We start from the raw sequence: 24712 nt of genomic DNA, 5'->3' as shown, positions 1-24712 counted from the left end.
GAACTGTCTGTCTCTGCATGTGTCCCCACCCGCCTGTAAGGTCAGGGTTGAGTCTTTTAAGCTCTATCACCACAGTCTAGTACTGTAGCTATTATGACAATGTTGCAATTAATAAGTGACCCGCTTTGGACTTAGCATTTGACTTCTCAGAATCCTGCAAGGTAACCACAGTATAGATGAGCTAAGCTCAAGGAGGACAACTGACGGATGTTGAGTAGACGATCCAAAAGTGACAGGTTAATAACGTAAGTCCCACAAGTTGGTTCCACAACTTGGACCCAAAAGACAATGATCTAGTGAAGCTATGTAAGAATATGAATCAGATGATCTCAGTAAGGATGAAAAGTGGATTGTGTTTTTATTAGAAGGTCATCCTCGCGGAAGGGAAAAGGATTCCTACAGAGGAATGACCGCTCGTGAAGCTTCCAAGAGTAGACACTCAGGCACAATGGCACACCTCTGAGGGAGACGCAATTGGAAGGAAAAGACCTTGGTGACCTCCAGTCCTCCTCGCAAGGCCGGCCTTGCCCCCGCCCTGCCACATCTGCCAGGCAGGTGTGCAAGAAGAGGGCGCAACCCAGCCGGCCGAACACCCCCGTGCCCCTCACCCCCACCCCCAGCGCGGCACCTCGACGACTCGCGGGGGAGGCCCAGGCGGGGGCGGCTGGGTACCTAGCTCGGCCACGGTAGCCGCGCAGCCCGACAGAAGGAACTTGCTCGCCCGGGGCCATCTCTGGGCGAGCGGCAAAAGCCTCTCCTCATCCTCTGGAACCGACATTCAGCAGCAAGACAGGACGACAGTGCACCCCTTCTGGCCGGCGCCCCGCGCCGCGGCTGGCCTGCCCCTCTGCCAGGGCGGCCCGTCCTCAAGCGGCGAGTGGCGGGCCGGGGACCATTTCCCTCGCTCGGCTCAGTCAGGCGGCCCCGCGAACCTGCAGCCTTCCTAGCAGCCCCGGCTGCAGCGGTCCACCGGACCGAGAGCAGAACAACAACGCGAAGCCCACGAGGCTCCTGGGAAATGTAGTCCGCCGGGCTGCGCGCCTCTTGGGCGCCATTCTCCAATTGGCCGGGAGCGAAGCTCCCTCCGCGCCGCCGGCCCCGGTCTCCATGGCAACGGCGCAAGTTCGCCCCGCCCTTCGCCCCGCCCTCCACCCCGCCTCACCCGCGCCCGTTCGGTCCAGCCCCAGCGTTTGGTCCGGGGTGGCCAGGGCAGGAAAGACAAGTGGAGGTGGGAGGAGGGAGCGATGCTGCAAAAGTCATCTAAAAATTGGGGCGGGGAAAAGAGGCTACAGTTTAGAAGGCAGACAAACTGCGGAAGTTGTAGCAGACAAGTTGGCAGGTCCAGTAGGTGCACCCTCCCAAGAGGGAATGAGCAAGTGCCACGGCGGCAGGATTTTTACCTTCTCTGATTGTGGAAGGCGCTAGACAAAAACATGGAACTAATTTCCCCAACAGTGATTATAATCCTGGGTTTCCTTGCTCTTTTATTATTCTTTCAGCGGAAGAATTTGCGTGGACCCCCGTGCATAAGGGGCTGGATTCCTTGGATTGGAGCTGGATTTGAGTTTGGGAAAGCCCCTCTAGAATTTATAGAGAAAGCAAGAATCAAGGTATGTGGCCTTAGCAGGTGGGGTTTGCGGAGGAGGTAATGTTTTCTTTTTTATTTTCTTTCCCGGGTTCTCAAATGCAATACTAGAATACGGAGAACATACCTAGATCCACAGATAAAGACGATCATTACTCAAATATTGACAGCTGTACCTTATGCAAGAGTTTTCGAAAGAAATAGATTTTTATCGATTATGAACAGATTTTTATCAGCTCGTAGCTGCCCTTTTGGAAGTAGATACATAATTTATAAATGCTAGTTACTTCACCGTAGTTTAAAAGTTCTAAGTGTATACACATTAGCTAACAACTTGCAATAATTCAGAAACACAGAAGTGAAATACAGTTAAATTAAATTTATGAAAACGTGTAGTAAATACGTGTCCGAACTGAGATGAACACCAGGCTGCTGTAAAAATTGCTTACAAACGGTCTTTTCAAATTTAGCCTGCGCTGTATTTTCAGCTGGTGTTCTTATTTGATGATGAGGAGATCCATTTTCACTGCATACTAAGATTAGTAATGTTGTTGTAGAGACGTTTTTGTCCTTAAAATAGCTTTTAAATACAGTGTATCTTTCAAAAACAGGATATAAGTTACTGCCAACTTTTTCCCTTTATTGCTACCAGTGCTTCAGTGTGCATTGCTGTATGTGTGTCGTGTGGTTGTGATGTTGGCACTTATCCAGTTGTTTCCTCAGAATAAATTCCTAAAAGTGGAAGTGCCTAGTCCAGTGACATAAATATTTAAATTGTTTATATTATTGTGTTACCCTTGCAAAAAAAAAATGTAACAATATACACCTTTTCCTTTGAGTGTTCGGGATTGCCTACCTCCTCATATTCTAGCCCACTCTAGATACCATAATTATTGAGAGCCAGATATAGGAAAAATGATATCTTAAAAGAATGTTTCTTTGTCTCTGGTAGCCTTTCTTAGGCATATGATTTTAATAAATTTTAAGGAACGTTTTCACTGGCTTGTCTCAGAAGGTCAAGCAAGGTCAAAAAGATTATTGTTTTCTTCTAAAAGGTGTGTGATTTTGTATTTTACATTTAGGTCTATGATCCATTTTGAGTGATTACTTTTTTGGCGTGTGTTTGTGTGTGGTAAGAGTCAGGGGTGAAGTTAATTTTTTTCCCCAATCTGGATGGTCTCGTTGTTCTAATTGTTCCACTCTCCTTTCCTCACTGGTTGCCTTTGCCGCTTCTCAAAAATTAGTTGACCATATACATGTAGATCTATTTCTAACCTTTATATCCTAGTCCATTGATTTATATGCCCACTCCTTTGTTACTAGTACACTGTCTTAAATACTGTAGTTTTATAGTAAGTGTTTAAACCAGGCAGTGATAGCCGTCCATATTTCTCTGTAATTGACTTGGCATTCAAGATTCTTTGCATGTTATTATAAGTTTTAGAATTGGCTTGTCAATATGTATCATAAAGACTGCTGGAATTATGATTGGAAGTTTGTTAAATCTATTAGGAAATTAGGGAGAATTGACTTCATAATAATATTAAGTCTCCAAAGCTGTGAATACTGTCTATCTCTCCATTTTTTAGCTATATAATTTCTTTCAGAAATATTCTGTAGTTTTTTGTGATGCGATTGTTAGTTATTTTAAGTATTTTATATTTGGAGGCACTCGTGGATAAAATTGCCTTAATTTTTGTTTTCCAGTTGTATCCCGTTGAAACATAAAAAATACAATCTGTTCTCTTTATATTAACTTTATTCCCTGTGACTTTGCTAAATTCACCCTATTAGTTCTACTAGCTAATTTGGATATTCCTTAGGATTTTTATACATAAACGATATGTCTTATAAAAAGATAAATGTACTTCCTTTTTTTCTGATCTTTATGCTTTTTGTTTCTTTCTCCTATATTATTACCATCAGTAGGACTTATAACATGCTGTTGACTAGAAGTGGTGAGACTAGACAAGCTTGTCTTTTTCCTAATGTTAGCGGAAACACGTTCAGTATCTCACATTTGAGTGTGATGTTAGCAGTAGATTTTTCAGAGGTGCCTATTTCAGTCCTGACCTTCAATCCATACCAAGAATTCACAGATGCCACCAGGGAATTAAATAGTGATTTATTACCTGTTCATCTTTTCCTAACTGCCAGTGAAATCCTTATCTCACCTGGTTCTACCTCATCCTACACCAAAACAGAAGCCTTTCATTTGTTTTAAAAGCTGCAGAGTATTCCCTAAATTATAATTTCCTTCAACAGTGACTTAATAATTGACATACAGTAGTTTGTTTCCCATTTGGATGTGTGAAAATGTATCCATAGAATGAATGATCAGATTCAAAGTATAAAAGCATTTATAATTTAGAGTGAAGTAGGAAATCTTTTGAGAGTGTTTTGAGCAGAGGAATGATGGGATTTGATTTAAATCTTAAAGGTTCACTTTGGCTGCTCTGTTAAAAACAGGACTGTAAGAATAAAAGCAGGATAATTTGAAGGTTCTTTGCAGTAATTCAAACTTGAGGTCAAGTGGTTTGGAGAAAGCAGTGGAAACTCGAGAAGTAGCTGGGTATATGTTGAGGGTGGAAGCAGCAGGATTTCCTGGTTAATTGCACGTGGTGTGTAGAAGAATGCGAAGGGTCCAAGATGGCTCCAAGAAGTTTGGTTTGAGTAGCTAGGGAATGGGAGTCCAGTGAGATCGCCATGATTGCAAGAACTTACTCGAAGGGAAGACGTTATCATAAGTGCAGCTTTAGATACATAGGAGTTTGGAATGTTGACATCTAAGTGGAAATGCTGAGTTAAGTAGTTGGATAAATGAATTTGGAGTTGCAAAAGACGTCCCGTGATGCACAGGTTCAACCTCTTTTGCCTGTCTTCTATAGCTATCATTTCCCCTAAAATTCTTTTCACATAATTCTATTTAATATTTTTTGCATTTCTATATTGTATTGTCTTTAGACTATTTCCTATAGTCTCCTTTGTGCTTCTTGTAATTATTATCTTTTATTTAGAAATGTCTTTATTGTTTGTTTCTTTCCTCAGTTCCTTTATCTCCTAATTTTTCTCTATTGTCTGGCTGTTTCTTCCATGGCTTCTTATGTTTCTTCTTTGCTTATTTCTTTCGCAGTTGGCAAAATTATTAGATTAATTTTTTTTTATTCCAAAAATAATTTTGCATTACAGGTTTTAGGTGCCCTATGGCAGAATGTTTTTGGTGAGTTACTTCATCTGTAAGGAAGTTCTGATGTCCTTTTTTGCCCTTTTTTAAAGAATTTTTCTTACAGTGGTGACGTTTTCCTTTTTTGTTTAACCATATTTTTATTTATTTTTTTTTTACCATTCATTTATTTCTGAGAGACAGAGAGAGACAGAACATGAGCAGGGGAGGGGCAGAGAGAGAGAGGGAGACAGAATCAGAAGCAGGCTCCAGGCTCCGAGCTGTCAGCACAGAGCCCGACGTGGGGCTCGAACCCAAGAACTGTGAGATCATGACCTGAGCCGAAGTCAGATGCCTAAGTGCCTCCATTTAACTGTATTTTAAGGTGTTAAGTTGTCTTGGACCAGCTGTCAGCAGGAGGTTTTGGCTGGGGGCAGTTGCTTTCCAGGTTTCTTGACAGAGCTCTTTTATCCTATCCTCCCTTGCTACAGTGAAAATACAGTGCCTCTGTGCACCCATGGCTCCTCTGCTTTTTAGGATGCAACCTTTCACGCTTGAGCTCTCACTGCCTTTCTTCAATAGCGGCTGCTAGGAAAAGAGGTGACCCTTGTCTTCTCAGGTGTACTCTTCGCTTTTACAAGAAAGTGCTTTTGGAAGCCCACTCTCTGTGTTATCTTTTGCTACGTCCCTCAGTATCCGTGGGCTGTTTATCCTAGCCCATCTCATAGTGCTTCCAACTCTGTAGACTTCTTTCTCCTATCTCAGAGTGGGTGTTTCTGGGCTTTTCCATTGTTGAACCCCTTGCACATGCTCCTCGTCTTTCTCACGGTGCTGTGATAGCTTCTAAGAGCAGAGCGAAGAGTTCTACTGGTTTCAAGTGCGTGGGCCATGCTTTTTGTAGTTCGTAGATTTTCTTCTTGTTGTCTAGCTCAATAATGTTGCTTGTGCACATATGTTTTTCTCCTTGTGGCTCTGTGTGGTTTCCAAGAAAGAAGTAGAACAATTAAGAAACACGTCGCTGTGACATCACCACCAGAATTGAAAGGCTGTGTGCTTCTTTAAAGAAATGTGTGTGTTTTTTTCGAATAGGTCCATACTCTAAAGGCATGAACATATATACAATGAAAGGTCTTCGTCTCATCTCCGTCCTCTAACTGCCTACTTTCTCTTCCAACAAGAATGTTTCCATTCTCTTGTATCACTTTCAGAGGTATTCTGTGAGTGAAAAAAATAAAACAAAACGAATTAGGGATGTTTGCTTCTGAAAAGATGGGGTAGTTGTACTTTCCCCTATTCCTCCCACTAAGTACAGCTAAATATGAATTAAACATTATATATAAAACAAACGTGAGATGATTTTGCAAGGTGGAGAGAGGAGGGCTGATAGGCTAGCGACCTATGAACAGGATCTGATGAACAATATGGTAGTGAATTTCCTTGATTTTTTTTTCTGCTTCATATATCTGGATTGGGCTCTAGAAACGCCAGCAACCTAGAGATGCCAGTGGGCACAGGCAAAAAAGTAAGCCCCAAGAAAAGCCGACTCTCTCTAGGTAAAGGTCCAAAAAAGGAGTAGCCTAGCAAGACAGAAAAATTTTAGGCTGTAACTGCTCCAGGCAAACACCACAGGGAAGAAAAAAAAAACATGGTGTCACCACAGTCAGCAAGTGCCAAGTGGAAAGGCTACCCCTGACTCCTAGCCAGGGTGAAATGAAGTAAAACTCGTCCCCTCCTAGCAATGGTAGTGGCAAAAGAGACCTAGAGGGGGATCTTGACTTTCCATACTGCTCAGCAATAATGAGGCCATCCCCACAACAGTGTTAATGGAGACCACACCTAGAGCATGGACTGTACCACCACTGAGGAATAATAAACAGTCCTTCTGCTACTCACTGAGGTGGTGACCCATGAACCTTAGAGGGTGAGCCAGGATTTTCACCACCATTCAGCAATAAAGAGGCTGCTCTTCAAACACCTCACCTCCAGGCCAGTGGTGTCATGTGAGAGCAGTAATGAAGAACCCCTTCTTCTCCCAGCCAGAGTGATATAAGAAGAACCTAGAAGGGAGCCTTAACTTTCACCCCCACTCAGCAGTAATAGGGAGTTCTTCTGAGTGATGAACCTAAATTTCCATCCCCCTACCTGGCAACAATGAGGTGGCATCCCCTTTCCCATATCAGAATAATGCCAAAGGAAGCCTGGAAAAATGTAACCGTTAAATAAAATGCAGTGTCATAACATTATATCCAAAATGTTCAGATTTTAGTAGAAAATCACTCCTCATACCAAGAACCAGGAGGATTTCAACTTGAATAAGAAGAGACAATCAACAGATGACACAGATATTAGAATTATCTGACAAGGATTTTAAGACAGCTATAATAAAAATGCTTCAACAAGCAATTATAAGCATGCTGGAAACAAATGAAAAAAAAAAACAAAGTCTTAGGAAAAAACAGAGAGTCTCTGCGAAGAAATAGTACATATAAAGAGGAAACATGGAAATTTTAGAACTGAAAAATACAATAACTAAAAAAGAAAAAAATAACTTAGTGGATGAGTGCAATGGCACAATGGAGAAGAGTGAAAAGAATCAGTGAACTTCAACATAGGTCAATAAAAGTTACCCGATATGAAAAACAAAGAGAAGAAAGATTGAAAGCAAATGAGCAGAACTTCAGGGACTGTAAAAGACCTAATATTTATGTCATCAGAGTCCTAGAAAGGAGAAAGAGGGTGGAGCTGAAAAAGTATTTGTAGAAAGTAGCACTGAAAACTTCCCAAGTGTGGTAACAGACATAAACCTACAGATTTGAAAAGCCAAGCTAATCCCAAACAGGATAAACCCAAGGAAATCCATAGCAAAGCGAATGAAAGTCAAACTTCTGAAAACTAAAGACAGAGATAATTTTTAAAAGCAGCGAAAGACAAATGGAACCTTATTATGGTAGGAAAAGAAACTGGAATGATAGATTCTTCATCAGAAACCATGTAGGCCAGGAGGACTAGCATACCATTTTTCAAGGGCTCAAAGAAAAGAACTGTCTGCCTAGAGTCCTATCTCCAGGACAAATATTCTGTAGGAATTAAGGAGGAATCAAGGCATTCTCAGTTAAAGGAAAATTAAGAGAATCTGCTGCTGGAAGACTAGCCTAAACAAATGAGTAGAAGTAGTTCTTTAAACAGAAAAGGACCAATGAAAGAAGGAATCTTGGACATCAAGAAGGAAGAAAGGACACAGTAAACAAAAGATGTGTAAGTGCAACAAACTTCTCTTCTTGAGATTTCTAAATTATTACCGGTGCCTGAAGCAACAATTATAACACTATTTGATATTGTCCTAGTTGTATGTAAGGGAACTACCTAAGAAAATTACATTACAAATGGGAGAGGGTAAAGGGACATAAAGAGAGATTTGCTTGAGTTGATAAAATGGCTACACTATGCAGCCACTGTGAAAGACAGTATGAAGGTTCCTCAAAAAGTTAAAAATCGGGGCGCCTGGGTGGCGCAGTTGGTTAAGCGTCCGACTTCAGCCAGGTCACGATCTCGCGGTCCGTGAGTTCGAGCCCCGCGTCAGGCTCTGGGCTGATGGCTCGGAGCCTGGAGCCTGCTTCCGATTCTGTGTCTCCCTCTCTCTCTGCTCTTCCACCGTTCATGCTCTGCCTCTCTCTGTCCCAAAAAAAAAAAAAAAAAAAAAAAAAAAAAAAGAAAAAAAAACGAAAAAAAAAAAAAGTTAAAAATAAAGCTACCCTATAATCCAGTAATTGCACTACTGGGTATTTACCCTCCACGTACAAAAACACTAACTCAAACGGATACATGCACCCCATTATTTATTGCGGTATTTATTTACAATAGCCAAGATATGGGAGCCCAAGTGTCCATTAACAGATGAATGGATAAAGATGAAATGATACACACACACACACACACACACACACACACACACAGGCACGCACACATATACATACAGTGGGATATTATTCAGCCATAAAAAAGAATGAAGTCTTGTCATTTGCAACAACATGGATGGAACTAAACAGTAAAATGCTAAGCAAAATAAGTCAGGCAGACAAAGACAAATACCATGTGATTTCACTTAAATGTGGAATTTAAGGAACAAACAAACAAAAGAAAAAGAGCAACAAACCAAGAAATAGACTCTTAACTAGAGAGAACAAACTGATGGTTACCAGAGGGGAGGCGGTGGAGGGATTGGTGAGATTGGTGATGGGGATTAAAGAGTACAGTTATCATGATGAGCATTGAGTAATGTATAGAATTGTTGAATCACTATATTGCACACCTGAAACTAATATAACACTGTATGTTAGCTATACTGAAATTAAAATAAAAAACTTTAAAAAGTGGCTATACTAACTGACTATAAGTTATATATATCTAATGTAATACCTAGAGTAATCACTAAAAAACTCTACACAAAAGGTCCACTTAAAAATAGTATAAATAAGTTAAAATGGAATTCTAAACAATGTTAAAATAACACACAGGAAAGGAGATAAAACAGAAAAGCAAAACCCAGGGAGAGTAAACAGAAAAATAAAAATAAAATAGCAGAGACTTAAACCGTAATATATCAATAATTTTAAGTTATAAATGGTACAAATACAATTATTGAAAGATAGACATTTGCAAAATGAATTTAAAAGTGATCCACCTCTATGATATATACTAGAAACTCACTTCAAGTATAATGAAATAGGCAGGTGAAAAACAAAAAACTATGGAAAAAGATATATTATGTAAGCATCAGTCAAAAGAAAGTAGGAGTGGCTATGTTAATAGCAGAAAAAGTACCTTCCGAGCAAGTAAAATTACCAGAGACAGAGGGAGACATTATGAGATAATTTATGACCATTATAAAATGGTCAGAAGGAATTAGCAATTCTAAATTTGTACGCACCAAACAACAGAGCTGTAAATTATGTGAACCAAAAACCAGACCTGAAAGAAGAAACAGACAAATCCAGTTATAATTAGACATTTCGACAATGCTCTCTTAACAATGGGTAGAACAGCTAGGCAGAAAATCAGCTAGACTATAAAAGACCACCAACCCAACAGATCTAATGAATATGTGTAGAGCATTCTACCTAACAAAGCAGGTTATGTATTCGTTTCAAGTGCCCATGAGACATAGGACAAGATAGACTATATTCAGGTCCACAAAACCGCACAAAATTTAAAATGATTCAAATTGTACAATGTATTCTCTGACTACAGTGGAATGAAACTAGAAATCAATAACAGAAAGATGACAGGAAACTCTGAACACTTGGAAACAAACAGCATATTTGTAAATAACCTATGAGTTGAAGGGAAATTCTTGAGCGAAATAAGAAATCATGCTGAATCGAAAGAAAATAAAAATGCAACCTATCAGAAGTTGGGGGCACAGCTAAAGAAGTGCTGAGAGGGAAATTATTATCACTAAATATTTTCATTATAAAAGCACATAAGTGTGAAATGAATAAAGCTTGTCTTTCAACCCCTTCCCCACGAAAGAGCAAAATAAACCCCAAGCAAGCAAAAGGAAGGAAATATTAACAGAAATCAATGAAATTGAAATCAGGAAAAAAATAGAGAAAATCAGTGCTCGCTTCGGCAGCACATATACTAAAATTGGAACGATACAGAGAAGATTAGCATGGCCCCTGCGCAAGGATGACACGCAAATTCGTGAAGCGTTCCATATTTTTAGGCCTTTGACAAAATCCAGCACCCTTTCTTAATAAAAACCCTTGAGAAAGTCGGGATAGAAGGAACATACTTAAAGATCATAAAGGCCATTTATGAAAAGCCCACAGCTAACATCATCCTCAACGGGGAAAAACTGAGAGCTTTTTCCCTGAGATCAGGAACACGACAGGGATGCCCACTGTCACCGCTCTTGTTTAACATAGTGCTGGAAGTTCTAGCATCAGCAATCAGACAACAAAAGGAAATCAAAGGCATCAAAATTGGCAAAGATGAAGTCAAGCTTTCGCTTTTTGCAGATGACATGATATTATACATGGAAAATCCGATAGACTCCACCAAAAGTCTGCTAGAACTGATCCATGAATTCAGCAAAGTTGCAGGATACAAAATCAATGTGCAGAAATCAGTTGCATTCTTATACACTAACAATGAAGCAACAGAAAGACAAATGAAGAAACTGATCCCATTCACAATTGCACCAAGAAGCATAAAATACCTAGGAATAAATCTAACCAAAGATGTAAAAGATCTGTATGCTGAAAACTATAGAAAGCTTATGCAGGTAATTGAAGAAGATATAAAGAAATGGAAAGACATTCCCTGCTCATGGATCGGAAGAATAAATATTGTCAAAATGTCAATACTACCCAAAGCTATCTACACATTCAATGCAATCCCAATCAAAATTGCACCAGCATTCTTCTCGAAACTAGAACAAGCAATCCTAAAATTCATATGGAACCACAAAAGGCCCCGAATAGCCAAAGTAATTTTGAAGAAGAAGACCAAAGCAGGAGGCATCACAATCCCAGACTTTAGCCTCTACTACAAAGCTGTCATCATCAAGTCAGCATGGTATTGGCATAAAAACAGACACATAGACCAATGGAATAGAATAGAAACCCCAGAACTAGACCCACAAACGTATGGCCAACTCATCTTTGACAAAGCAGGAAAGAACATCCAATGGAAAAAAGACAGTCTCTTTAACAAATGGTGCTGGGAGAACTGGACAGCAACATGCAGAAGGTTGAAACTAGACCACTTTCTCACACCATTCACAAAAATAAACTCAAAATGGATAAAGGACCTGAATGTGAGACAGGAAACCATCAAAACCTTAGAGGAGAAAGCAGGAAAAGACCTCTCTGACCTCAGCCGTAGCAATCTCTTACTCGGCACATCCCCAAAGGCAAGGGAGTTAAAAGCAAAAGTGAATTACTGGGACCTTATGAAGATAAAAAGCTTCTGCACAGCAAAGGAAACAACCAACAAAACTAAAAGGCAACCAACGGAATGGGAAAAGATATTTGCAAATGACACAACGGACAAAGGGCTAGTATCCAAAATCTATAAAGAGCTCATCAAACTCCACACCCGAAAAACAAAAAACCCAGTGAAGAAGTGGGCAGAAAACATGAATAGACACTTCTCTAAAGAAGACATCCGGATGGCCAACAGGCACATGAAAAGATGTTCAACGTCGCTCCTTATCAGGGAAATACAAATCAAAACCACACTCAGATATCACCTCACGCCAGTCAGAGTGGCCAAAATGAAGAAATCAGGAGACTATAGATGCTGGAGAGGATGTGGAGAAACGGGAACCCTCTTGCACTGTTGGTGGGAATGCAAATTGGTGCAGCCGCTCTGGAAAGCAGTGTGGAGGTTCCTCAGAAAATTAAAAATAGACCTACCCTATGACCCAGCAATAGCACTGCTAGGAATTTACCCAAGGGATACAGGAGTACTGATGCATAGGGGCACCTGTACCCCAATGTTTATAGCGGCACTCTCAACAATAGCCAAATTATGGAAAGAGCCTAAATGTCCATCAACTGATGAATGGATAAAGAAATTGTGGTTTATATACACAATGGAATACTACGTGGCAATGAGAAAAAATGAAATATGGCCTTTTGTAGCAACATGGATGGAACTGGAGAGTGTGATGCTAAGTGAAATAAGCCATACAGAGAAAGACAGATACCATATGGTTTCACTCTTATGTGGATCCTGAGAAACATAACAGAAACCCATGGGGGAGGGGAAGGAGAAAAAAAAAAAAAAAAAAAAAAAAGAGGCTAGAGTGGGAGAGAGCCAAAGCATAAGAGACTGTTAAAAACTGAGAACAAACTGAGGGTTGATGGGGGGTGGGAGGGAGGGCAGGGTGGGAGGGAGGGCAGGGTGGGTGATGGGTATTGAGGAGGGCACCTTTTGGGATGAGCACTGGGTGTTGTATGGAAACCAATTTGACAGGAAATTTCATATATTAAAAAAAAAAAAAAAAAAATAGAGAAAATCAGTGAAAGAAAGAGCCAATCCATGACAAGATCAATTACTTTGAAAGACCTTATGCAAGAAAAAGAAGACACAAATTATTAATGTCAGGAATAGAATGGGGCATATCACTGCAGACATCAAATGGATGATAAGGGAACACCATAAGCAACCCTACACATAGAAATTTTGGCAACTTAGATGAAATGAACCAAGTTCCCCCCCAAAATGCAAACTACCACAACTATTCAGTATAAATTAGATAATTTAAATAGCCCTATACTATTTAGGAAATTGAGTTCATAATTTCAAAACTCCCAAAAAAGGAAATCTTAAGACCCAGATTGTTCTACTGGAAGTTATGCCAAATGTTTAAGGAAGAGTTGACATCAATTTTCTACAATCTCCAGAAAGTAGAAAAGAAGGGATCATGTCCCAGTGTATTTTATGAAGCTAGGATTACCCTGATACCAAACCAGATAAAGACAGCACAAAAGAAGAAAGCTACAGATCACTATTCCTTATGAATAAAGATGCAAAATCCTTAAAATATCAGCAAATAAAATCCAGCAATGTATAAGTGAATTATATGACCTATGACCAAGTGAGGTCTATTCCAGGGGTTTAAGACTGGTACAATATTTGAAAATCAGTTAGTCCAAACTCCCATATTAATAGGTAAGAGGAGAAAAAAACAAACAACACATTAACATTAATTTGTACAGAAAAAGCATTTGACAAAATCCCACACCCGTTCATGATTTTTAAAAACTCTCAGAAAAGTAATAATAGGAGGAGCCTTCTTCAACTCGATAAAGAATATCTACAAAAAATTTACAGCTAACAGCAATCTTAATGGTGAAAGAATAAATGCTTCATCTCTGATTGGAAAAAAAGCAAGGATGTCTACTGCCACCACTATTATTCCACATGGTACTGGAAGTTCCATGAGTGCAATAAAGCAAGAGAAATAAATAAGAGTCAGAGGGAAAGGAACGAATAAAACTGTCTCTGCACATGCTGTGGCTGTTTACTTAAAGAATCTGGAATTAACCGGTCAATCCAGCAAGGTCACAGGATACAAAGTCAACACAAAAATTAGTTGTATCGCTACATAGTAACAATGAACATGTACAAATGGTAGTTAAAAATTCAGTGCCTTTGCTCAAAAAGAGAAATAGGTGTAAAAATTATGAAATGTGTATAGGACTTTATTCTGGAAACTACAAAACACTGATGAGAGAAATCAAAGATGTTAATGAAGAGACATACTGTGTTCACATATTGCAGAAGTCGACATAGTATAGATGCCAATTCTTCCCAGATTGATATACAGGTTTAATGCAAATCCTACCAAATTTCCTGTAAGGTGTGGATATAGACAAGATCATTTCAGAATTTATATGGAAAAACAAAAGAACTAGAATAGCTAAAATAATCTTAAAAAGAAGAATAAAATGGGAAGAGTCATTCTTCTCGATTTCAAGACTCATTACATAGCTACATTAATCAAGATTATGTGGGTGGAATGATAGATACAGAGATTGATGAAACAAAATAGAGAGCTCAGATGCGCTAAATGTTCAATTTAATTGCAAATGCAATTTAATGAAATAAAGATAGCCTTTTCAGCAAATAGCAGTGAAGCAATTAGACACCATTAAGCCAAAAACAAAACAAAATGAACCTTGACCTAAGTCTTCCATCTATATAAAAATTAACTCAAACTAGATCGTAGACTTCTATGTGAAACATAACACTATATGACTTTTAGAAAAGAATGAGAATGTCTGGGGCCAAAAAAACTAGTTCTTAGACTTGACACCAAGAGCACAATGTATAAAAACAAAAACTGATAAATTGGACCTCATCCAAATTAAAAGCTTTGTTTGTGAAAGACCCTGTTAGGAGACTGAAAAGACAGGCTGTAGACTGAGAGAAAATATTTGTAAACCACATATCCAACAAGGGACTGCTATCTAGAATATATAAAGAACTCTCGACACTGAGCATTGAAAAAACCCCAAGTCAACTAAAGAAATGGCAAATGACATAGGAACAGGTTATTGAAGGGGATATGCAGATGGTAAATAAACACATGAAAAAACGTTCAACATCATTAGACAATAAGGATATGCAAATGAAAACCACAATGAGGACTGCCTGGGTGGCTCAGTTGGTTGAGTGTCTGACTTGGGCTCGGGTCGTAATCCCATGGTTCGGGAGTTTGAGCCCCGCATCAGGCTCTACGCTGATAGCTCAGAGCCTGTGGCCTGCTTCAGATCTGTCTTCCTCTCTCTCTGCCCTTCCCCGGCTCGTGTGTGCGGTATCTCTCTCTCAAAAATAAATAAATAAACAAATAAACATTAAAGCCACAATGAGCTATCACTACACACCTATAAGAATGGCTAAATAAAAAATAGTGACAACCTCAGATCTAGTAAGGATACAGAGAAACTCATATATTGAAACTCATACAGATCACTCATATCTTGCTGGTGGAAATGTCAAATGGTACAACTACTCTGGAAAGCACTCTGGCAGTTCTTTCAACAATGAAGCATGCAGCTGCCATATGACCCAGCCATTTCACTTCCGGGCCCTTATCCTAGAGAAATGAAAACTTAACGTTCGCACAAAAATCTGTGCATTGATGTTTATGGCAACTGTATTTGTAATAGTCCCAAACTGAAAAGAACACAAATGCCCTTCAACATGTTTAAAAAACATTGTAGTACTTCCACACCATGGAGTACTACTCAGAAATGTAAAGGAATGAATTATTTTATTTAAATATTTATATTTATTTTTGAGAAAGAGAGAGTGAGGGAGGAGCGGAGAAAGTGGAGGACAGAGGTTCCAAAGTGGGCTCTGTGCTGACAGCAGAGAGCCTGATGCAGAGCTCAAACTCATGAACCGTGAGATCACGACCTGAGTGGAAGCTGGACACTTAACTAACTGAGCCACCCAGGTGCTCCAAGGAAGGAAAGAATTATTGGTACCTACTGCAACCTGCGTGGATCGCAAATGAATTCTGCCAAGTAAAAAAAAAAAAAAAAAACACCAATCTGAGAAATTTCTATACTATCTGATTCTCTTTGTATAACATTCTGGAAATTCAGTATTATAGAAATGAAGACCAGGTTAGCAATTGCCAAAGAGGTGGGGGTGAGAGGGAAATGGAAGCGACCATAAAAGGACAGCATGAGGCATCTTTGTGATGATGGAAACGCTCTGTACCTTGACTTCATCGATACCAGCGGCCACAATACCAATGTGACACCATACTGTAGTTTTGCAAGATGTTAACACTAGGCACAACAGAGTAATGGCTACGTGGGGTTGCTCTGTGTTATTTCTTATAACTGTGCACTAGTCCGTAATTATCTCAAAATAAAAATTTTAATGAAACAACACACAAGGGCCATGTCTATGACATACTGTATGTGCTTGCCTTTGCTTCATAACGCTCAGACATCATGCACAGAAGAACAAAAGCAAATCAAATAAGACCCAAAAAACGGATTTATAACATCGCACATGATCATTTGCACGATACAGTTTTGCGATAAGTTACCTTAAATACCATGCATCAGCAGTTACCTCAGTTATTCAATGTGTTTGAACTCATCTGCTCTGCACTGTGGCCTCGGTACCTGTATGTGTTACAGAGGCCACTTTCCTAATTGGAATTCTCATTTGAACAAAACTTTAACCAACAATGGAAATCCTTCATCTGCTTCTAAATATCGACTAACAAATAACTATAGATAAGGAATACTGGAAAGTAATGCAGATGTCCAGATCACCAGTGTAAGAAAATGAGACTTCACTGTTAGGTGGCTTAACGGTTACAAGCCCGCAGTTGCCTGATGGGGCCCAACAGTGTGTCAGAGGAATGATCTCATGCCATTTCAGGGTGGTCCTAGAAATGGTTGTAATATCGAAGTAGTGACAAGCATAATATTTCGAAATACTTACAGTGACAATGATGGGATATGAAAGTATGGGTAATTGTTCTAAGAATGTATATGTTGCATGTGATATTGTAAAGTCAGAGCCGCCATAGGAGGAAATGAGAAGGAGGGATTGGAAGGAAGAAGTGTATTATACTCACAGGTCCGAGAGTGTGGCCACTGGGTACCATGCAGGGCCACAGGGAAGAAAGAGTCAGGAGGCAGACATTAACAGCAAGAGAAAAGCCTGTGCCTGAGCCTTTGTTGGGGCTTCCTCAAGAAAGGCAAGCAGGGCAGGGAAAACAATTTAGGACTGGCTAGTTTGAATAATTCTTGCAGGCGTCGGGCCATACTGGTGGGGTCTAGTTGCCTGGTACCTGGCCTTTGGATGATTTCGGGCAGGGGAAATACTGACTTGGTGTGTGAGGGTTAGATAAGGAAGTAGATGGTGATATAAACTCAAGGTTGGTTATTTTGCATGTGAAAGGTATGCTCCTGGATGGCTGAGCCCTTTGCTCCCTCAAAGAATTGGCTAGCCCCAGGAGGACAATCTCTACCCAGTAGTGAAACTCCAATGCCAGAGCATCAAGAATAAGAAATATTTATAATATAATGGCCCTGTGATGAATGGATGCCAAAGAGACACAGAATATAAGAGAATATAGTTGGAACAATGGTTTCTTTCGATGATAGAGTCACAGATAAGATTGGGGTTTGTTGCCTGCATTCATCATCGAAAAAAATACTAAATTACAATTTGAAGTCAATGAAAATAATGATATATTTTTCTCCCAATAAAGTCACAGACTTCCCGAAATCAAACTCTGGGCTAGTGTTTGTAGGCTGCTGGTGACCTGATGGAGGGCAGGAGTGATGATGTGGGATGACAGGGTGCATAAACATGGAGTTAAGAGAAGGTAAGAGTGTGGAATCCATGATGCAAGTGAGCAAGTGCAGACATTCCACAGGAGCAGGGCGTCCCCTCTGTCCTAACCCAAAGGGAAGCATGGAGAATGGATACAAATGTGTATCTTTGCAAGATCTGGTGGTGACAATTTGAGAGTGCCCTTACTTGATTGCCTCCGTTTTCCTCGTGAGCTATGAAGCCAGAACTATCTCTGTGTGGCATGGGTAGGGCAGGTATCCTAGGGAAATAGTAATTTTGGAAAGTGAGACGGTGAACACATTAGAGGACTTTTCAGGATCGCAGGACATTGTTGCGTGCCCACAGATTTAAGGTAAAATCAGTCAGCTGTTTTGTATGTTTTTCTTGAACAAAATTGAGCAGTAGATTGCTCGTAAGCCTACTGCTATCTGGAAAACAAGGTTCAAACATCACTGTTGACATGATTTCTAATAATTATTTCTAATTATTATTTCTTACTACAAGAAAGGAAGCTTCAAACAAATAACATGATCAAAAGGAAGGTTAAGTATCAGGATAGAAGAAATCATGATTTATATAATTTATATTTGGCTGAATCTGCCAAAATGTATAATGTTACTATAGATAAGCATAATAATTTGTGTCTTGTCTGTAACTTCAGCACTGGGGTTCTTGTGTAACCCGTGGCCCATAACTTTTTATTAGAAATGCTTCCTAATATCTGTATTTATGTGTTTTCTTCCAGTATGGACCAGTATTTACAGTCTTTGTTATGGGCACCCGAATGACCTTTGTTACTGAAGAAGAAGGAATTAATGTGTTTCTAAAATCCAAAGAAGTAAATTTTGAACTAGCAGTGCAAAAGCCCGTCTATCGTACAGGTAAAGAATATTTTCAGATAGTTTGTTTGAATACAGCATTGGTCCAAGAGCAGCTTTGGGTAACAACCCCTCACTCCTCTACCGAGAATGATGACAGCCCTTATTTTATGCTCTAAAGTGGGAACATAAGATAGAAAGAACATCTGATGATTTTGGTAGTTGACAAACGAATTCTTGGCAGCCTCATTTCAGTCTTAACTAGACGTGTGTAAGAGACGAGGTTACCTCGCTGCTGTTTATTTGGAAAATATTCGGAATCTGTATCCTGTTACAGCTCCCACGATGTTCGCTGGGACATGAACATCTGCTGCCGTGTATACAGTGTTCTTCAGGCTATAGCTCTTGGCTTGATCACATGTTGCTACTCTGCTCACTGAAAGTAGAATTCCACTGCTTAGTAAGCCCTTTACTATGGCATTGCCTGGCACATTCCATAGGGCTATTAAGGTAAGTGGGGCTTGGCGTCATGTAATCGGCGGCCTTTTGTTCTCCATCCTCAGAGACTGCTGGATTGTACTTGTCAGCATGCTTCTGGTGTGACCGTCCACTTTATTTCTTCCCAGGCTGCAAACGTGTGGTGCTGAAGCCATTTGTCCTCCCAAGAATGCAGAGCGATTGCATTTTTGTGCCTGATTCTTCTTTTCCTTGGTTTCTTTTTCTTTTCTTTTCTGTTTTGTTTTTTGTTTTTGCTTCTTTCTTAGTTTTTCTCTTCATGTAGCCTCTCATGCATTTCTTACCATTAAAACAGAACAGTTTTAAAAGCTGTGAGTGACCGATAGCATGATGATCATTTCTTTTTGCTTGCATGAAAATCACAACATGTTGGCCAAATTCTTTGATGATTTAGTGCTTCTTAATATTTAAACTGTGGAAGTCCAGAGGCACCTGGGTGGCTCATTTGGTTAAGCGTCCGACTTCGGCTCAGGTCATGATCTCACGGTTCGCGGTTCAGGCCCCGCGTAGGACTCCACACTGTGCAGAGCCTGCTTGGGATTCTCTCTCTCTCCCTCTCCCTCCGAGCCCCTCCCCCACTCATGCTGTCTCATCTCTCTCTCTCTCTCTCTCTCTCAGAATAAATAAACTTTAAAAAGTTAAATAAATAAACTATGGAATTCCAGATCAAAGAATAGAAATATTCTGAAGGCTCTTGATCTGTATCTTCATATATCCCTCCAGAAAAATGTGCCAACCTCTCCTGTGTTAGGGCTGCATAGAAGTGGCCAAGTTTTTTCACCTCTGCCTCCATTGGGGACTTTCATGTTTAAATATTTCTATTTAATAGACAAAATATGTCAATATAAGTACTCTTGAGCCAGCTTCCTTTGCCTCTCGTACATTCCCCTACTACAGAGATGTATGCTCAGGAGATCTAAACATTATTTTTAATGAACTTGTATAAAATGTAACCTACCCATAATAGGCTGATGAAATATAAAACCAAACATTATTTTTTTTGCAAAAGTTACTTTGCAGACAATAAAAGAGGATTAAAGAAAAATATATAAGACTAGTGAGTTTAAAAATTCATACTCTTACTGGCCAAACTCAAGCCGGAGTGTATATGTATCATGGAAGGATCATGAACAAACACTAATGCAAAGGAACAAGAGCTACTCATGGGATTAGGAAAGGCCTCCTGGTGGAAGTGATATTCAGTAAAACACTTGAAGGAGAAAAAGAAGTTGGCAGGATAAATGCGTGGCTTATAGTTGCGGGTGTGTGGGAATGGGGTGAGGCTGGTCAAGTAAAGAGTTTTGAGCAGATAGTACATCTCATAAAAATGATGGGAAATATAAATATTAGAATACACTGTACCTGGAATACAAATCTCAGGAGGGGGGGCAGGAAGGGGCTGGAAATGTCACGGGAAAACTAGAAAGGTGGTAGAATGCCTTGTAAACTTTGTTAAGGATAGGAAGCCAACGAAAGCCTAACATGGAAATAAGTGGTGCCTGGGTGGCTCAGTCGGTTAAGGGTCCGACTTCGGCTCAGGTCGTGATCTCACCTCAGTTTCTGAGTTGGAGCCCTGCGTTGGGCTCTGTGCTGACAGCTTGGAGCCTAGAGCCTGCTTCAGATTCTGTGTCTCCCTCTCTCTCTGCACCTCCCCTACTCATGCTCTGTCTCTCTCTCTCTCTCTCAAAAATAAACATCAAAACTTTTTTTTTAAATAAATAAAGATAAAAATAAAATCACTACATTTATGTTTCCCAGAGGTCCTCCGAATCACCCACTTGTAGATCACCCCTTAGAGTGAATCTCCCTACAGACTTTTACTGACTCACAGGATAGGTCGAATCTTCATCTGCTCTTATTTGCGGGAGGCCATTTTATGTAAGGGGAGGACTTTGGATCTAGTCCTTCCTGACCAAGTAATAGTAGATGTACGTTGACTATTTGCTTCAAGGAGTCATTGCTTCTTTTGAAAATAGTTTTCTCTGTTTATAGCATCAATTCCAAAAGATACTTTTTTTACACTGCATGAAAAACTTTATGTCACGATCAAAGGGAAAATAGGGACTATGAACCTATATCAACTCACTGGACAACTGACTGAGGAACTACATGAGCAACTGGAGAAATTAGGCACTCATGGGACAATGGAGCTGAACAACTTCGTAAGGTAAATTGTTGCATTAGTATGGTTTAATCTTGTAGGGTTCTTGCATGTGGGTCTTTTTTTGGGGGGGGAGGATAAAAAATTCTGCAGCCAGTGCATTGAACGTAAAAAATTATCTGGTGGATTAATGAAGTCTAACTAGGTAATTATGAGATTATATTCATCTTTTCAATTCTAATTAACAGGTAGTTTTTAGTTAGCACACCAATTTTAAGGTGAGCAAATAAGGCCATACAATCATTTAAAAACATTTATAGTAATTTCTCTTTAGTGATGCCATGCCACATAGAACACATCTACCTAGAGGGGATGCTGATAGGTGAGACAGGGAAGGGCAGTGGAGGAAGCCAAATGGCCTCAGCTGTGTTCTGAAGCTTTCTGGCAAAGGTCAGGGCTGGGCATAGGGAGCCATGAGAAAAATTCCCAGCATGCATAAGGAGATTTGGTAAATTGAAGTTACCGCGTCGGCCATTTTTCCATCTCATTGGGATGCCGAGGGCAGGATTCAATAATTCAGATTCATAATAAAAGAACAGCGTTTAATATTTTGTTAGAGGTCCAACGAGAGAGAGAGGAAAACAAACCAAAAACAAAATAAGCAGCCATCCAAACTTGTAGCATGCCCAGTACCTACAACAAAACAAAGCAAATTCTTGGATGTCTTTGAAACTTTGGGGGAAGCAGATCCTGAAAAACTAGTGAAGAAGGGATGGTAAATAAAAATGAAACAGTACTTGGTGTCACTAGTCTAAGTCTTATTAATAATCTTTGATTTTTTTTCACTTAAGTATGCCACAGTAATCATTTTATTTACTTATGGCAAAACTTAATGATGATAGGTACTATATTTCAGTACGCAGTGGTTCAGCTCTGTGGGATCCTGTGAGAGCTTAGGAAATTTGGTAACTAGTGTTGCCCTGAGTCTTTGGTTATTTTTTGCTGCTCTCTAAAATCATGGGCTGTATCTTAGTTATTGGTATTACTTGCTAGGTAAGCGCTTGTTGAAATTATTGAGTCAATTTATTTCTGGCATATCATCTCACATTTGTCAAGATCTAACAATGCTTGCTTAAAAAGCATTTTAAAATCTTCAGAGAAATAAACCAAAATTTCAGTTACCCCTAAGTTATCTTGACCACAGTGAGCAAATATTAAAACCTTTTAAGAGTAACACTTTCCCAAAAGAATCTGTGGCACATTATTATCTACCCCTAATATATATCTATTAAAGTAACTCCCTTTTTTTGTATCCTGTACCTTTCTTCTTTGGTCATTGGGTCTGACTTTTTATGTGTTTTTATCTTTGTAGGCATCTGCTTTATCCGGTTTCAGTGAATATACTCTTTCAAAAAGGTTTGTTCCCCACAAATGAGAGAAAAATCAGGGAGTTCCATCAGCATTTTCAAGCTTACGACGAAGGTTTCGAGTATGGGTCCCAGATGCCAGAGTGTCTCCTAAGGTAGAGAGATTTTTCCCTATAATTAATTAACCAACCAAGCTCCTCCCAGAAATACATACCTGTCTCATTTTCCTCTTCTGAGTAGGGAGAGCAGCATCCAAGTGGAAGACACAAAAGCTACTTCTCATGATCAGTTTTTGTTTGTGGTTTGTGTTTAAATTGTTGGAGGAACTGAAGAAGAGAGAGATGCATTCTTTCCTCTTTTTTTTTTTTTTTAATTTTGAGCAAAAATGAGATGGGAGAGAGGGAAAGTGAGAGAGAGTGTCAGAATGAAACGAAGAATTTCTCTCATTTACTGATTATTATTATCACAGTCGTGGCTGTAGTTTGGAACCATGCTAAATCACCAAGTATCACCGATCATAGATGTTGTTGTGTTTAGTCTCTCTGAGGCAAAAGGAGACATGGTCAAATGTATTTCTCACGGTTGGCTCCCATGGTTTGAATGCAAAATAACACATGAATTCTTAAATGCCTTAGCAGCTGGTCTGCAGTAGTGGCTGGTCAGATAATATTAAAAAAATCATAGCCGGTTTGTTTCACCCGGCTTAAGCCAGTCCTCCATCCCTGTGCAAGTTTTTCATCCTCTAGCAACTGACAACAGCCCGAGTAAAAGTAGGGCAAGCAGGTCATACTCTTTTTTTTTTGTATTCAATGCCAATCCTGTAAGAATGCAAACATTTATTCGCAAAAAAAAAATCACTAAAAATGTGGCTGCCTTGCCCCCTCGATTTTTCTTGTGGACTAGTAAGTCTGAAGGAAGACCTCGCATGAAATTCTGGCAAAACTGAAGACGAAGTTTGGAGAAATAATTCCATAGATATTCCCCCTTTCGCGCCGTGACCAGTTATTCCTGAAGTGCTTTCCCGTGAACTTAACGCACCTGCTTTTTCCTCACCCAGTCACTGGTCGAAATCCAAAAAGTGGCTCTTAGCACTCTTTGAGAAAAACATTCCCGGTATAAAAACATACAGATCTGCGAAAGATAATTCGGTGGTAAGTATCCCTTAGTTGTTTTTTTTTTTCCAAAGTATGTGGGATGAAAGCAGTCATAAGCTATGGTTTTTAAAAGATGTTTTGCTAAAAACTCCTAAGATTGTTCAGGTGACATGTTTGTGTCAAGTACCGTGTTGGATGTTTACGTACATTAATCTGTGGCTACATCCTCACAACAATGAGGTAGGTATTATTGGTCTTCTACATAAAGAAAAAAACTGAGGCTACAACAGCAACATATAACAAGATGCTCAAGGTTTTACTGATTTATGTATCCTACAGTTGAGTCAGCAGGGGTAGGTAGGAATGATGGTGCGTCAGGCAAGGAGAACAAAGCTCCATAGACTTTGTTCTTCATGCCACTACCACTAATTTTTTCTCTCTTCAAATGCAAGGATGTGGTAAGATATAATTTGAAAAGCAATGCCCTGGGAGCCACTGTCCTAAGCGTCCTAGATCTGTGGTTCTTCAGGTGTGGTCCCTAGACCAATGGTACCAACATCGCCTTGGGAGCACTCGATCGGAAACTCTGGGGTGGAGCCCCCCAGTCTGTGCTTTGATGGGCCTTCCAGGTGGTTCTTACACTTGCGTAATGAAAGGAAGAAAGGTTCTCAGCCCTGCCTGCTCATCAGAATCTCTGGGAACCTTTGAAAACTATCTGATTCTCCAGACTTCCCCTACCCTCCACTGCCCAGAGACTGGGATTCACTGAGTCTGAGCGCGGGCTCAACTTCGGTCTCCAGTCACATGACCTGGGGCGTGGCACCTTGCCTCTTGGCCTCAGTTTTTTCACCTGCCTCATAGAATGTGGGGCTTAAATGAGTTAATATTTGTGAAGCAATTAGAGAGTAGTGAGGACCACATCAGAGTTTACACCATGTGATTATCATTAAAAATCAGATCTTTTTTTTTTAATATGAAATTTATTGCCAAATTGGTTTCCATACAACACCCAGTGCTCATCCCAAAATGTGCCCTCCTCAATACCCATGACCCACCCATCCATATATGTAGATATATATATTAGGGGTAGATAATAATGTGCCACAGATTCCCTCCCACCCCCCATCGACCCTCAGTTTGTTCTCAGTTTTTATGATTCTCTTATGCTTTGGCTCTCTCCCTCTTTAACCTCTTAAAAATCAGATCTTTTAGTATTTACAGA

At 39.9% G+C, this 24712-nt stretch overlaps 2 protein-coding genes and 1 non-coding gene across 9 annotated transcripts in view; 2 read left to right on the top strand and 1 right to left on the bottom strand.

Moving 5' to 3' along the window:
• SLC25A27 (solute carrier family 25 member 27) overlaps window positions 1-1013 on the bottom strand; it is a 28288-nt gene extending 27275 nt beyond the window's left edge. For 2 of the 5 annotated variants that reach the window (XM_078446969.2, XM_078446970.2), the window contains exon 1: window positions 673-1008. In XM_078446969.2, the coding sequence (XP_078303095.1) occupies window positions 673-778 (106 nt within the window). In that variant the 5' untranslated portion in view covers window positions 779-1008. Of the gene's footprint in view, window positions 1-628 lie in introns of all 5 variants that reach the window. The other 3 variants (XM_060615669.3, XM_060615668.3, XM_078446971.2) reach the window with 3 other exon arrangements.
• A 185-nt stretch (window positions 1014-1198) lies between these two features.
• Window positions 1199-24712, top strand: part of CYP39A1 (cytochrome P450 family 39 subfamily A member 1) — a 97381-nt gene continuing 73867 nt past the window's right edge. For 2 of the 3 annotated variants that reach the window (XM_078446966.2, XM_078446967.2), the window contains exons 1-5: window positions 1199-1610; window positions 18340-18475; window positions 20921-21095; window positions 22402-22551; window positions 23454-23547. In XM_078446966.2, the coding sequence (XP_078303092.2) occupies window positions 1434-1610; window positions 18340-18475; window positions 20921-21095; window positions 22402-22551; window positions 23454-23547 (732 nt within the window). In that variant the 5' untranslated portion in view covers window positions 1199-1433. The remainder of the gene's footprint in view (window positions 1611-18339; window positions 18476-20920; window positions 21096-22401; window positions 22552-23453; window positions 23548-24712) is intronic. The other variant, XM_078446968.2, reaches the window with a different exon arrangement.
• LOC145715516 (U6 spliceosomal RNA) lies at window positions 10365-10471 on the top strand. The gene has a single exon (XR_014137744.1). It is a non-coding gene; the product is annotated as a U6 spliceosomal RNA (small nuclear RNA).

The sequence above is a fragment of the Panthera onca genome, chromosome B2 (assembly GCF_046562875.1).
Source record: "Panthera onca isolate mPanOnc1 chromosome B2, mPanOnc1 haplotype 2, whole genome shotgun sequence".
Taxonomy (NCBI): domain Eukaryota; kingdom Metazoa; phylum Chordata; class Mammalia; order Carnivora; family Felidae; genus Panthera; species Panthera onca.
Note: the sequence above shows the minus strand (reverse complement) of the source record. Positions and strands in the feature narration are given on the sequence as shown.